Genomic DNA, 14,814 nt, shown 5'->3' with positions numbered 1-14,814 from the left:
ATGTAAAAGTTGACCAACTGAAGGGGAAGATTCCCGATGTTTGTGATGCTCGTTGTTTGGTGCGACGCAGACAGGGTGGCGCGAGTGGTGAAACAAAAGAGTCATTGTCTGTTCTTTCAAGTTTTGATGTTGAGTCTTTGCCCGACAAAGACGTGTTAGGATGTATAAGTTATCCTGTACGAGCTTTTGTGCCGAATACATTACGTTGTTATATGTTTCAGTAAGATTGGATTTTTAGCATTTATAGCAATGGTTATCAACTGTACTGCAGGGATGGAATATAAGTCTCCGAAAATGTAGGTTGTGGTGGGAGCTGCAGAGAGGTATTTGGGTGTGCGAGACTTGACATCAGAAGAGTTACAGGGTGTGTTAAGTGGTGGTGTCCCATCCTTTCAGGTTGTTGGCCTGAGGTAGGACTAAATAGATTGAAATAGTTGAGTAGGGTGGTGTTGTTATTATTTTTATTTTTTTGTGAGTGTAGTGTTAGATGGTAGGGTATTTGTCCCCCGAGTGGCGCAGTGGTCTAAGGCACTGTATTGCAGTGCTAGCTGTGCCACTAGAGATCCTGGTTTGAATCCAGGCTCTGTCGTAGCTGGCCGTGACCGGGAGACCCATGGGGCGGCGCACAATTGGCCCAGTGTCGTCCAGGATAGGGGAGGGAATGGCCGGCAGGGATGTAGCTCAGTTGGTTGAGCATGGCGTTTGCAACGGCAGGGTTGTGGGTTCAATTCCCACGGGGGGCCAGTAAAAAAAATATGTATAAAAATAATTTAAAAAAATAATGACTCACTAACTGTAAGTCGCTCTGGATAAGAGCGTCTGCTAAATGACTAAAAATGTATTTGTTTATTTATTTATTTTTTCAAGCAAAGTTTAAGGGAGTTGTACTCCAGTCTAGTAGGTGGCGGTAATGCAACATTTATTGAATGCCAACTGCCGTTAAACCTCATCGAAGAAGGTCACTAGCGGCCTCTATGGTCACGTGTCCGTATAGCCTCCCGGACAGAATAAGAAAGTGGGCGGGTTTAGTCGTCTTCTGTTGTGTATGTTAGCTTCAGTTAGCAAAGAAGCTAGCCAAGGTGGCTTAACTTTATGATTTTATAATGGTTCAACTTCACTTTGCACGTGGATTACGTACTGGTATTTCGCAAACGTTTAGTATCCAACTTGCTGCCCTCCGAATTGGGAGGCCTGCTACTTACGCGTCCAGAAGGCTGCCATTGAAGACCCAAGAGCAATTGTATCACACTGTCGAAAGGTCGTTTCTCAACAATGCGTCTAACGAGGTATTTGGCTTTATACTGTCCTCTCACACATTTATCAGCTAGATAACACTACTTCCATTCAAGGAATAGATGTCCTATTAGCGATAATGTCATGTTAGCTAGCTAGCTAGTTATTGGCTCTGCGTTCGATAGTGCTGCAATTTATAAATTATGTCTGATTTCTTGCTCTGCAGATTAGCCTGGTTGTACAGGCAAGTGCGTTAACTTTAAAAAAATGCATTAGGTATTCAATTAATCTCTACAACTCCCATGCATGATTGGATGATGCAATATTATAACCAATTCTTCAAGATCTCATTCTAAAAAGTAATTCATGAATGGAGGTTATTTTAAACGGATACATTATTTGTTATAAATTGTAGCATACATTGAATGGAAATAAATAGTTTCCCATTTGTGTCCGTCTCTGCCCAGGTACAGTTAACCTCTATACAGCGGATGGTCCGCAGCTTCTGTACATCCTCCACCTGCCACTCTGAAGAGGGGAAGCTGATCTATTCAGGGAACCTCGGCAACGCTGTTCGAGGTATTACGTTATTACCCTCATCTCATTATCACCACCATCATCAACATCGTTGATATAATTGCATAACTAAACATAAATTGCACCTTTTAATAATACTGTATTTTCTGTCTGTTTGTTGCAGGGGTGAAGATGTTCTCCTACACCAGTAGCGGGGCCAGCCTGTGCGTGATGCCATACATACTTCTGAAGACGGGCATCAGCGTTCATGGTCTGGTGCTGAAAGGTGCCTTCTGCGGTGTCATCGGTTTCTTTACATTCCTGACTCCCATCCTCCTCCACATCATCACCAAAGGCTACGTGGTCCGCCTGTACCACAACCAGGACACTGACACGTACACAGCTGTCACTTACAATGTCCTCCTGATGGAGAAAAAGACTGTGTTCCGTCAGAGTGAGGTCAAGATACCGGGTGTCAGCAAAATGTTCACCACATTCTATGCCGACAAGAAGTCGATGCTTGTGAACCCGATGCTGTTCCCACTTCCTCATGACTATAACCACCTCATGGGTTACGACCAGCCCTTTTCATTTGATACGGAAGACTTGGATGGTAATCCAAATAAAAGTTAATTGATTTGTACAGATAATGCCAATGGCAGTCAACTGCTGTATGGAATGGTTGTGCGTGTGTGTGTGTGTATATGTACGACTAACTTAAAGTGTAGTCACAATAGCATATTAAAGAGAAGACCATTGAAATGTTGGTGACTAGGAAAAGGTAATGTACAGATGTAGAGGAGTATTATGGAGAAAAAAAGGTTTTGAACAAAGCTTATGGAAAAGTACATTTCACCTCTGACATGACTGTGGTTTGAGTGGTAATGTCCCTTTCTTCTGCTGCAGAGTAACACTGCCAGTATTCTGTTGGAAAAATGACAAGATCCTACTCATTGTTTGAGGAAGTTTGGGCACTGTCGAGCAGTTTGTATATTGCATGAAAACAGGAGACCGGCAGTCAGTCAAACCATTGCTGAGTATCTATCAATTTCAGTTGCAATAAATTTACATTTTACATAATTACCATGATGTTTCAAATCCTGGGTATTGTTTTAAGTGTTTTGGCTGCTTGTGGACAGAGAAGATTACTTTGCTCTTCAGAAAGTATCGAAGCCTGGTATACTTGGCATGGTAGGACAGCCCTTTCTATTTACTTATCTAGTGTGACCAAATAGAGAAGAATGTAAAACTTTTTATACTGAATTTTATCAGAACGTTTTAGATAAAGGTAGTATATTGCTGTTACTAGATAGGAAATACCAGAACTACTAGGTGTCTGGAAATTGTGTTTGCTGTATTTAATCTGACGCTCTTTTACCAGGGGCAATGTATGATTTTTCTATGACAATGTCACCCTGCAGCAATGGAATGTAGTTACCTACTCAGTGATTTCAAGTGAGAATTTAAGTTGATTTAATTTTCAATACACATTGTAAACACTCTCTAGTCTTGTTGCATTCTTGACAGTTCAATCAGCCTTGGACCTTACCCATAGCTAACACACAATATCCTTTATTTTAACTTTCAGTGTTTCAGTTGAGCCACATTGGTTTCAAGGTATGTGTCCGGTATAACAATTGGAAGTACCTAGAATTTTCCAAGACTGATTACTTTTGCCGGGATCTGAAAATATGTAACATTCTCAAAGGAGGTATGTATCAGAAATACTAAGATTTATATTGATCATTTATTCCAGCTTTTAGAAATGGTATACTGTTTAACTTCTGGTGATTGCGTGTGAGTAACAGATACTGTAGATCTATACCTCTTTGCAGAATCCCTACATGGTACCATTCCCTTTTATCTCAGGGCCTATGATGGGTTCCCAAAAGTGAGTACAGTTCTTACTGTGGAAAACCACATTCTGTGTATTGTAAAAATATACAGTCGGGTCCAAAATGATTGGCACCCTTGATAAAAAAAAAGACTGTATAAAATAAATATGACAAATACTGAGCTACAGAGGCTTGCGAAAGTATTCGTCCCCCTTGGCATTTTTCCTATTTTGTTGCCTTACAACCTGTAATTTAAATGGATTTTTATTTGCATTTCATGTAATGGACATACACAAAATAGTCCAAATTGGTGGTGGGATGATAAAAATAACTTGTTTCAAAAAATTCTAAAAAATAAATAACATAAAACTGGTGCGTGCATATGTATTCACCCCCTTTGCTATGAAGCCCCTAAATAAGATCTGGTGCAACCAATTACCTTCAGAAGTCACATAATTAGTTAAATAAAGTCCACCAGTGTGCATTCTAAGTGTCACATGATCTCAGTATACAGGTGCAGCTCAATAAATTTGAATATTGTGGAAAAGTTAAGTAATTTCAATAATTCAGTTGACAAAGTGAAACTCATATCGTGGATTAATTACACAAAAAGTGAAATAGTTCAAGCCTGTATTTGTTTTAATCTTGATGATTATGGCTTACAGCTCATGAAAACCCCAAATTCAGTATCTCAGAAAATTAGAAAAATTTGAATATGACATAAGACCAGTGAAAAAAGGAACTTTAATACAGACATGTCAGCCTTCTGAAAAGTATGTTCTTGTACATGCAGTCAGTACTTGGTTGGGGCACCTTTTGCATGAATCACTGCATCTATGCGGCGTGGCATGGAGTCGATCAGCCTGTGGCACTGCTGAGGTGTTATGGAAGCCCAGGTTGCTTCGATAGCGGCCTTCAGCTCGTCTGCATTGTTGGGTCTCGTGTCTCATCTTCCTCTTGACAATACCCCATAAATTCTCTATGGGGTTCAGATCAGGCGAGTTTGCTGGCCAATCAAGCACAGTAATCCCATGGTCATTGAACCAGGTATTGCTACCTTTGGCAGTGTGGGCAGGTGCCAAGTCCTGCTGGAAAATGAAATCAGCATCTCCATAAAGCTTGTCAGCAGAAGGAAGCATGAAGTGCCCTAACATTTCCTGGTAGACGGCTGAGTTGATTTTGGACTTGATGAAACACAGTGGACCAACACCAGTGATGACATGGCTCCCCAAATCATCACTGACTGTGGAAACTTCACACTGGACTTCAAGCAACTTGGATTATGTGCCTCTCCACTCTTTCTCCAGACTCTGGGACCTTGATTGCCAAATTAAATGCAAAATTTACATTAATCTGAAAAGAGGACTTTGGACAACTGAGCAACAGACCAGTTATTTTTCTCCTTAGCCCAGGTAAGACGCTTCTGACGTTGTCTCTGGTTCAGGAGTGGCTTGACACGAGGAATGCGACAGTTGTAGCCCATTTCCTGGATACGTCTGTGCGTGGTGGCTCTTGATGCACTGACTCCTGCCTCGGTCCACTCCTTGTGAAGCTCCCCCACATTTTTGAATGGCCTTTGCTTGACAATCCTCTCAAGGCTCCGGTTATCCCTGTTGCTTGTGCACCTTTTCCTACCACACTTCTTCCTTCCACTCGACTTACCATGAATATGCTTGGATACAGCACTCTGTGAACAGCCAGCTTCTTTAGCAATGATCTTTTGAGGCTTTCCCTCCTTGTGGAGGGTGTTGATGACTGTCTTCTGCACAACTGTCAAGTCAGCAGTCTTCCCCATGATTGTGAAGCATACTGAACTGGACTGAGAGACCATTTAAAGGCTCAGGAAACCTTTGCAGGTGTTTTGAGTTAGTTAGCTGATTAGAGTGTGACACCTTGAGTCTACAATATTGAACCTTTTCACAATATTCTAATTTTCTGAGATACTAAATTTTGTGTTTTCATGAGCTGTAAGCCGTAATCATCAAGATTAAACAAATACAGGCTTGAACTATTTCACTTTTTGTGTAATTAATCCACGATATATATGAGTTTCATTTTGTCAATTGAATTATTGAAATTACTTAACTTTTCCACAATATTCTAATGTATTGAGCTGCACCTGTATATACACGTGTTCTTAAAGGCCCCAGAGTCTGCAACACCACTTAGCAAGGGGCACCACCAAGAAAAGCGTCACCAGGAAGACCAATGACCTCTCCAAACAGGTCAGGGACAAAGTTGTGGAGAAGTACAGATCAGGGTTGGGTTATAAAAAAATATCTGAAACTTTGAACATCCCACGGAGCATCATTAAATCCATTATTAAAAAATGGAAAGAATATGGCACCACAACAAACCTGCCAAAAGAGGGCCACCCACCAAAACTCACGAACCAGGCAACGGGGTGCATTAATCAGAGAGGCAACAAAGAGACCAAAGATAACCCTGAAGGAGCTGCAAAGCTCCACAGCAGAGATTGGAGTATCTGTCCATAGGACTACTTTAAGCCGTACACTCCACAGAGCAGGGCTTTACGGAAGAGTGGCCAGAAAAAAGCCATTGCTTAAAGAAAAAAATAAGCAAACATGTTTGGTGTTTGCCAAAAGGCATGTGGGAGACTCCCCAAACATATGGAAGAAGGTACTCTGGTCAGATGACACTAAAATGTATATTTTTGGCCATCAAGGAAAACACTATGTCTGGCGCAAACCCAACACCTCTCATCACCCTGAGAACACCATCCCCACAGTGAAGCATGGTGGTGGCAGCATCATGCTGTGGGGATGTTTTTCATCGGCAGGGACTGGGAAACGGGTCAAATTGAAGGAATGATGGATGGCGCTAAATACAGGGAAATTCTTGAGGGAAACCTGTTTCAGTCTTCCAGCGATTTGAGTCAGGGACAGAGGTTCACCTTCCAGCAGGACAATGACCCTAAGCATACTGCTAAAGCAACACTCAAGTGGTTTAACTGTCTTGGAATGGCCTAGTCAAAGCCCAGACCTCAATCCAATTGAGAATCTGTGGTATGACTTAAAGATCCATCACCATATTTTACAGTAGGTATGGGGTTCTTTTCTGAGTATGCATCTTTCTTTCGATGCAAAACCCACCACTGTTGTGTGTGGCCAAAGAGCTCTATTTTCATGTAATCTGATGATAGCACTGGTTCCAATCCAAGTGCCAAGGCCATTTAGCAAACTACAGGTGTTTACATTTGTTGGATGACATGAAAATAGAGCTCTTTGGCCATGCACACCAGTGTTGGGTTTTGCCTCAAAACAAAGATGCATATGCAGAACATAACCCCATAAAATAATAAAAGAATATAATAATTAAATAAAAATGTGCATACAATATAGCTCATTATTTGTATTATTTATTTTATAGTCTTTTTTGCTCATCTTTGTCAAGGGTGCCAATATTTTTTGACCTGACTGTACATATTTTCTCAGACACAAATAGCTTTGCCTCCATGGTTAGTTACCCTCCCACGGTACACCTCCCTGTGAAGGGTTTTGAGACATGTTATTAATAAGAATGTGAGTTATTAATATGTTGTCCCATTATCTTGTCTCATTACAGGTGAATTATGAGGTTTTCTTCGAACTGTGGAATTTAGACGACACCCAAACTGTGAAAAACTTTTGCGTCCAGCAAAGCTTTTAAAATACTACTTCATTACAATGTATGCTATTCCTGATCAGAGACAACTAAGACAAAGTAACTCAAGCTTTCAAAGTTTCTAATTTTGCAAATCCAACCTAACATGCCAACAAACGTCATATACTTGTGTCAGGATATTGAGTCAATAATATTTGTGATGACTAAATCCACTAGGGTGCACTGTAAGTCCAGTGAAAGGAGTGAAAAGAGAAACAAGCCAGTGTGGTATCCCATAGTCATGAAACAAACAACAAAATATCTTATAGGACTATTTAGCTATGGAATTAGTCATTCAGGAAATGTAATCTTGTTTCATTCAAAAATGGCCTTTTACTGTTAGGACAAATCGTGGCCATACAGTGCCTTCAGAAAGTATTCATACCCATTTACTTTTTGTTCTTTTTTTCACCCATCTACACACAATACCCCATAATGACAAAGTGAAAACATGTTTTTAGAAATTTTAGCAAATGTATTGAAAATGAAATACAGAAATATCTAATTTACATAAGTATTCACGACCCTGAGTCAATACATGTTAGAATCACCTTTGGCAGCGATTATAGCTGTGAGTCTTTCTGGGTAAGTCTCTAGGCTTTGCACACCTGGATTGTACAATATTTGCACATGATTCTTTTAAAAATTCTTCAAGCTCTGTCAAGTTGGTTGTTGATCATTGCTGAACAGACATTTTCAAGTCTTGCTATAGATTTTCAAGCCGATTTAAGTCAAAACTGTAACTAAGCCACTCAGGAACATTCAATGTTGTCTTGGTAAGCAACTCCAGTGTATAGTTGGCCTTGTGATTTAGGTTATTGTCATGCTGAAAGGTGAATTCATCTCCCAGTGTCTGGTGGAAAGCAGACTGAACCAGGTTTTCCTCTAGGATTTTGCCTGTGCTTTGCTCCATTCCGTTTCTTTTTTATCCTGAAAGACTCCCCAGTCCTTAAGGATTACAAGCATACCCATAACATAATGCAGCCACCACTATGCTTGAAAATATGGAGAGTGGTGTTCAGTTATGTGTTGTATTAGATTTGCCCCAAACATAACTGTCATGACTTCCGCCGAAGTTGGTGCCTCTCCTTGTGCGGGCGGCTATCGGCAGTCGTCGTCACCGGCTTTCTAGCTGCCACCGATCTGCGTTTCTGTTTTCCATTGGTTTTGTCTTGTTTGTACACACCTGGTTCCCATTGTATGATGATTATTTCCCTATTTAACCCTCTGGTTCCCACATGGTTTTGTGTGTGTTTGTTCGTTGTGTTGTGTCATACGCTTTTGTGAGCTGGTATGTTTTCCCTGGGTAGAAATTAGTGTTTGTTTTTCAGAGTAAAGTACGTTGTGTACTCAGTTCTGTGTCCTGCGCCTGACTCCGTCCTACCGCTGCACATTTTACACCCTGACAATAACACTTTATAAAAGTGAATTGCTTTGCCACATTTTTTGCAGTATTACTTTAGTGCCTTGTTGCAAACAGGATGTTTTGGAATATTTGTATTCTGTCCAGGCGTCCTTCTTTTCACCCTGTCAATTAGGTTAGTATTATGGAGTAACTACAATGTTGTTGATCTATCTTCAGTTTTCTTCTATCCCAGCCATTAAACTCTGTAACTGTTTGAAAGTCACCATTGGCCTCATGTTGAAATCCCTGAGCAGTTTCCTTCCTCTCCGAAAATTGAGTTAGGAAGGACACCTGTATCTTTGTAGTGCTGGGTGTGTTGATACACCATCCAAAGTGTAATTAATAACTTCACCATGCTTAAATGAATATTTTTTTTACCCATCTACCAATAGGTGCCCTTTGTGAGGCATTGGAAAACCTCCTTGGTCTTATTGGTTGAATCTGCTCGACTGAGGGACCTTACAGATAATTGTATGTGTGGGGTATAGAGATGAGGTAGCCATAAAACAATGTTAAACACTATTATTGCACACAGAGTGAGTCAATGCAACTTATTATGTGACTTGTTAAGCACATTTTTACTCCTGAACAAAGGGGTTGAATACTTATTGACTCAAGACATTTCAGCTTTTCATTTGTAATGAATTTGTAAAAAATTCTAATAACACAATTCCACTTGGACATTATGGAGTATTGTCTGTAGGCCAGTGACACAAAATCTACATTTAATCCATTTTAAATTCAGGCTGTTACACAACAAAACATGTAAAAAGTCAAGGGGTGTGAATACTTTCTGAAGGCACTGTATTTTCAGCCTGTGAGGATCAGCCAGAAAGGAAAGCCCAGAGACACTACCTACTCCTTGACTCCCCACCCAAGCCCACCAGCTGACCATTTTGGTCCTCCGCTGTAACTCACGGGGATGCACATTTTCAGCTGCTGAGTATTGTCATTCATTGAGGAACTGACCTGATACAGATCTGATTTCTGTTTGCACTGCTCTAACCAAACATGAAAGGATGGAGCAATACTCAGATATATAAAAAACTCCAGGACACACTACTGTTTTGGACCTTTTTGATATAATTGTAATGATCAGTTAAATTGGCTGTTTATATGTTACTGCAATATTTGGTATGTTGTGTGTGATTGCTAGGGAACCTTGCCACAAATGGATCATTGATTTAATTCAACAATGATTTTGAGATCTGATTTAAGGGCTAACATATCTGTGCTCTTGTGTTATGACATGATTTGAATTAAGCAGTAGCTGCAGCTCCTTCCTCTTGTTAGTAACAATGATAATGATATTCAGTGTTTATTTAATTGCAGGGCTAGAGCCCTGGCCTGGCAGGTGAAACCATATGTAACTGAATGACGTACTTGGTTGGGGCAATCCAACAAGGTGGTCTATATATAAGTGGGCCTTGGCTGTGAGAAACTTGACAGTCTAGCTGGGTTTGAAGTGGCAGCAAGCAGCCCGCAGGCAGTCGTTGGGTGGGTGCAATGTTGCGCTGCTGATGGGGAAGAGCAGCTGCCACCGGGCGGACGGGACGACCTCAGAGCGTTGACCCCCGTGGCCTATCAATTTAGCTCTAATGGGGGGGAATCTGCTGAGCAGCTCCTACATGTATTACAGGTGTAACGGCTGCCCTTTTGACCAGGGCGGAGTAGATGCAACTTTTTCCGAGCATGGAACACCAACTAATGAATACATGTGAAATGTGTGTGTTGATATTCACTTATTTCCTTTTAATATGTATATATTAACTTGAAATATGAGAGTGTGTGTATAGTTGGAGATGTTTGGGATTTGACACTGTCTCACATTCACATGCCAGCAATACGCCTGTAACCAACGCTGTTTAACCTTGGCTATTCCCACTAAAATATATCTGAAATTGCACACAGACTATACGTTTACGACTATACGTTACGAGACCTCAGTCGAGACCAAAGATCTGATGAGAGCAGTACTATAGAGTAGATTCATTAAGATATTGTTGGTTAGGAGTGCATCTGGGAAGAATATAACACCTGCATAGGATTTATTGTCTGAAACAGGTCTCCTTCCAACAAAGTGTAAATGCAATATGCAATTCTGTTTCTGGCATAAGTTAATTGATGCAATGCCAGAATCTGCTAGAATCCTACTTGTTTTTTCCAGTTTCCATGTGTAATTTCACATTCTAACATTTTCCTTATGGTTAGTGTATGGACAAATGTATTTTTAATATTACTCCTGTTGTGATATCAGTATGCTCTACCAGTCCAGGCTTATGCTTGGAGTAATGGCGTAATAACTGTTGAGAAAATTGGAGACATAATGGGGACTTGAATGAAAAAAAGCTTATGGACTCTTGGTAGGCTCTCTCCCCTAGAGGAACATTATGAGTTGCCATGGCTGCAATACATTCATTATTTGGGGCCATTTCCTCTGAACCACTGTCAATTACAGAGGTTGTTTGGAAACACAAAGAGAATGGAACAAAAACAGTTTGTCAGTGACGTTCCTTCCATTCGCTCATACACACTGCGATGTGAGCAGAGTACATACAGAAAGAGATCCACAACCTCTTCTAGTGCTTTCAAATGTGACACTCTACCAGCAGCAGCTGTTGTACACTATTTTAGTCTCAGGATAACTGCCAAAATCCCTCAGACAAGGGCCAATTTTTCACACTCTGGGAGGTTAGACTGCTCCTAATAAAATAGTATGCCTGCTGCTATGGCAGATCAATTTAAGCGAAGGGGATTTCCCCCGTTCCTCTCACCACCAACGTTAATAAGAAGTTTAATCATTTGAAGTATTACATCCGTATGCTTGAGTGAAAACAATAGACAATTCAAAGTGTTATGTCAGGGTGTCGGAGAGAACTATAAAACGTACGTCAACAACTGATTTGAATATCATTGCCGTTTGAGTATTAACACCTGTAGCTCTATGGTCAAATCTGATGTGTCTCTTTTCAGATAGCCTCCTTACCTTCACTGATCCAACTTCTGATAAAGGACAGAAGAAACCTGGCCCCCACTCACACAAGATCACACATCAAATTGGACAGATACAGCTGCCCTAAAATCTATTAAAGTCATTGTGATCAGAAGATCATAAATATCAAAACGAGTTGTCCAATATAGCTTAATGTTGTTTATTTTGTATTCAGTGATATTCTTTGTAAGCCTGGCAGCAGTTCATAAATATTGAATTGATATTAAAATGACTAATTAAAAATATCTATCAAATTGTAAGTTACTTTTTCCAAAAGTTTCCAGGCTAGTTTTCCAAAATACAGTTTAGAACATTTTAGAAAAATACAATCATACATAAAAATACTGTTACTTTGCCTTTAAACAGTAATAACAGCTCATAATTTTGGGCAAAAAATTTATGGAGCATCAGGTAAAATTAGTAGAAAATAGCCTTATACATAGCTGTGTGCAAATACAGTTTAGACAAGAAAAATACATGATTGATCATTCATCATGGTTCTTTCAACTTTGAACTTTGCCTGTGCTCTTTAAAGGGCAACACCACCCACTTCAACCTTATTTTCATTATCTCAAGCACAATACCAGTGTCTACATATGTGAAAACAGCACATTTCTATGTTTTGTAGAAAAAAATATGAAGTTACAAAGTTCTACCTGATGACATCAAAAGTTAAGACATTTTAAAAACAGTGATTTTCAAACACTATGAGATTTGTGTTGATGTTGGGAGCAAGAAAATACCCTCCCTCTGGCTACAAACTCATTACAAGTTCTTACTTTTAATCCTACCCTGTGATGTCACAGAGAAACATTGTTTAGGTACTTCCTTCTCATCTTTTTAACCACGGATCTTAGAAACGTGCTGTTTTCATATGTAGACACTGCCCACTGGGCACACACTAGTTGAATCAACATTTTTCCCACGTCATTTCAATGAAATTACGTTGAACCAACGTGGAATAGATGTTGAATTGGCGTCTGTGGGTGGTATGGTGCTGGAGATAATGAATATGAGGTGGAAAAGTGGTGGAATTGCCCTGTATCTCTGTGCTCTAAATGTTCTTTAATACTTTACATTCAGAAAAGTAGTAATAAACATATCTGGAGCCATTTCCCCTTCTGATGCTTTCTTCTTCCAATCTCACATACTCTCTGTGGCAGTCTGTCTGACCAAACCTCTGTAAAACATTGCAATGTTACTGCCCTCAAATCCAACTGATGCATCCTTCACATCCTCCTCATACTCTCAGCATTGTTGCAATGGAAATGTTACCATAACCAGTGAAAATGCATCTCCTACACCTTTCAACAGTTTACCAAAATGTACAGTTTTATAAATATAATACATTTCATTCTATTTTAACTGAGCAAACAGAACATATTTATTATTCAAAAAATTTAACCAAATATGCATGCTTCACTAACTAGGCACAACAAAAATAAAATATTGATGACATTGAATACAGTAATTAGACTTTCACATATTTAAGACAATGACACTCTCTCCTCTGTCTTATCCAAAGTAAACTGGAACGTCATTCTAATGTTGTGACAAATACTCATCTAAACATTTAGCCAACCATTTACTCTACCTGAATGTATTCAACAGACATAACAAGGTGTTATTGCAGAGTAGGTTTTGAGCATTGGACTGCTTTCACAACCGTGCAAGTTAGTAAGTAAGTATGAGGTCCAGTGTTGGTAGGCTAGCTGTGGTGTTGCTTGGCCAAATGAAAGACGCCAAACTATTAAGAACAAAATTTGACATGCATCAACCAACCAACCCATGCACAAATCATTAAAGAAAAATCTAATAATTCCTCAACAAGAGGCAACTGCATATTTTTTAATTAAAATCAAACCAAACAAATCACTTTATTCTTATGTATTCTCTTCATGTGCCAATCTACTGTCTATGTTATATTCATGTGTCAATAAATCAATGTTGGATGCCATATTTGCTACAAAATAGAACAAAAGAAGAATAAATCAAGTTGGAAAGTCATAGGCCTCCATTTGACAATGTACAATATTGCAAAATTAACCATTATGCCTTTATTTGACAAAACACTTTAGACGAAAACATTTTTGCACATTGATCCTTGATTGCACAAGGAAAAATTGCTAAATCTATCTGCAAGTGCAAACCACTCCCAAAACTACAGTCCTTTGCCTTAAAATCAATCAAATTACAAGCAACCAATTGGGTGCAATATACTGTAGGGTCAGTGTGTGAATGACTAGCCATGTTAACAAACTTTATCACTGGCTGGATAGATAGATTAGATTAGATTAGATTAGATTAGATTAGATTAGATTAGATAGATAGATAGATAGATAGATAGATAGATAGATAGATAGATAGATAGATAGATAGATAGATAGATAGATAGATAGATAGATAGATAGATAGATAGATAGATAGATAGATAGATAGATAGATAGATAGATAGATAGATAGATAGATAGATAGATAGATAGATAGATAGAAATAAAAATGTGTTTTGTTGACTCAGTAGGAAAGTGATTCAATATCACAAATGTAGCTCTAAATTACTTACTTCTTAAAATATACGTCTACTTATTTTTAAATCACAGTGTTGGTTAACTATGTCATCTCATAAGTGTGTGTTACATGTAGCCAGCCTCTAGCCAATAGCTGGTTAGTCAAAAACATCTGTGCCTGTATACTGCTAAGATACTTCAATTACATATAAATGACTCTCAAATTGGACTATTTATAAATATGTCCTCACAATAACTGGAATTAAATGTTGCAATTTCTTTCAACTGCTTTGTGTAACATAGGCTTTATGGAAATTCCTTTGGATTTGAAGGATCTTCAAAAAGTTTGAGAAATGCATGGACTAGACTTAAATAAATAAAATGCTCTCTTAATAATTTGTAATACCTAAGGATAAACAGACAAAGGGGAAAAAAACTAATGAAAACCTAACAGTTACTAACAAATACATAAAGCAAATGCACTTGAAACAGCCCCACGCACAAGCATGTCCTAACATGAGAAGTTAGACAAGGCTTTAGCAGTGGGGAATGGAATAAGACTGGTGAGTGCCACTTCGAAACATGTATGATTTCTTATCTACCAAGTGAATAGTCTAGTGAACACTGAGACACACCGAGACCACTCCCACAGCAGCAAAGTCT

The 14,814-nt window shown here is 39.2% G+C and overlaps 1 protein-coding gene across 3 annotated transcripts; it reads left to right on the top strand.

Moving 5' to 3' along the window:
* The first annotated feature begins 1,000 nt into the window (after positions 1 to 1,000).
* tmem70 (transmembrane protein 70) lies at positions 1,001 to 3,426 on the top strand. 3 transcript variants are annotated; one of them, XM_084182680.1, is made up of 4 exons: positions 1,001 to 1,286; positions 1,701 to 1,812; positions 1,934 to 2,362; positions 2,656 to 3,251. In XM_084182680.1, exons 1-4 carry the CDS (start codon positions 1,104 to 1,106, stop codon positions 2,658 to 2,660), a joined length of 729 nt encoding a protein of 242 aa, XP_084038806.1. In that variant the 5' UTR covers positions 1,001 to 1,103; the 3' UTR covers positions 2,661 to 3,251. The 3 variants fall into 3 exon arrangements, 2 of the variants coding, with proteins under 2 accessions (XP_084038806.1, XP_084038805.1); XR_014614657.1 differs by adding an exon at positions 3,338 to 3,426 and having other exon boundaries at positions 1,026 to 1,286; positions 1,934 to 3,204; XM_084182679.1 differs by having other exon boundaries at positions 1,026 to 1,286; positions 1,934 to 3,251.
* The last annotated feature ends 11,388 nt before the right edge of the window (positions 3,427 to 14,814 follow it).

Source organism: Coregonus lavaretus, assembly GCF_964263955.1.
Source record: "Coregonus lavaretus genome assembly, chromosome: 19".
Taxonomy (NCBI): domain Eukaryota; kingdom Metazoa; phylum Chordata; class Actinopteri; order Salmoniformes; family Salmonidae; genus Coregonus; species Coregonus lavaretus.
The sequence above is the reverse complement of the archived record's forward strand: the minus strand, read 5'-3'. Positions and strand labels throughout refer to the sequence as shown.

Bases quoted from the DNA above. Each gene is read 5' to 3' on its own strand.
- tmem70 (XM_084182679.1), top strand. From the start codon at position 1,104: ATGGTTCAACTTCACTTTGCACGTGGATTACGTACTGGTATTTCGCAA. The intron at 1,287-1,700 runs GTATTTGGCTTT...GTCTCTGCCCAG, and splicing joins TCAACAATGCGTCTAACGAG to GTACAGTTAACCTCTATACA. The intron at 1,813-1,933 runs GTATTACGTTAT...TGTTTGTTGCAG, and splicing joins CCTCGGCAACGCTGTTCGAG to GGGTGAAGATGTTCTCCTAC.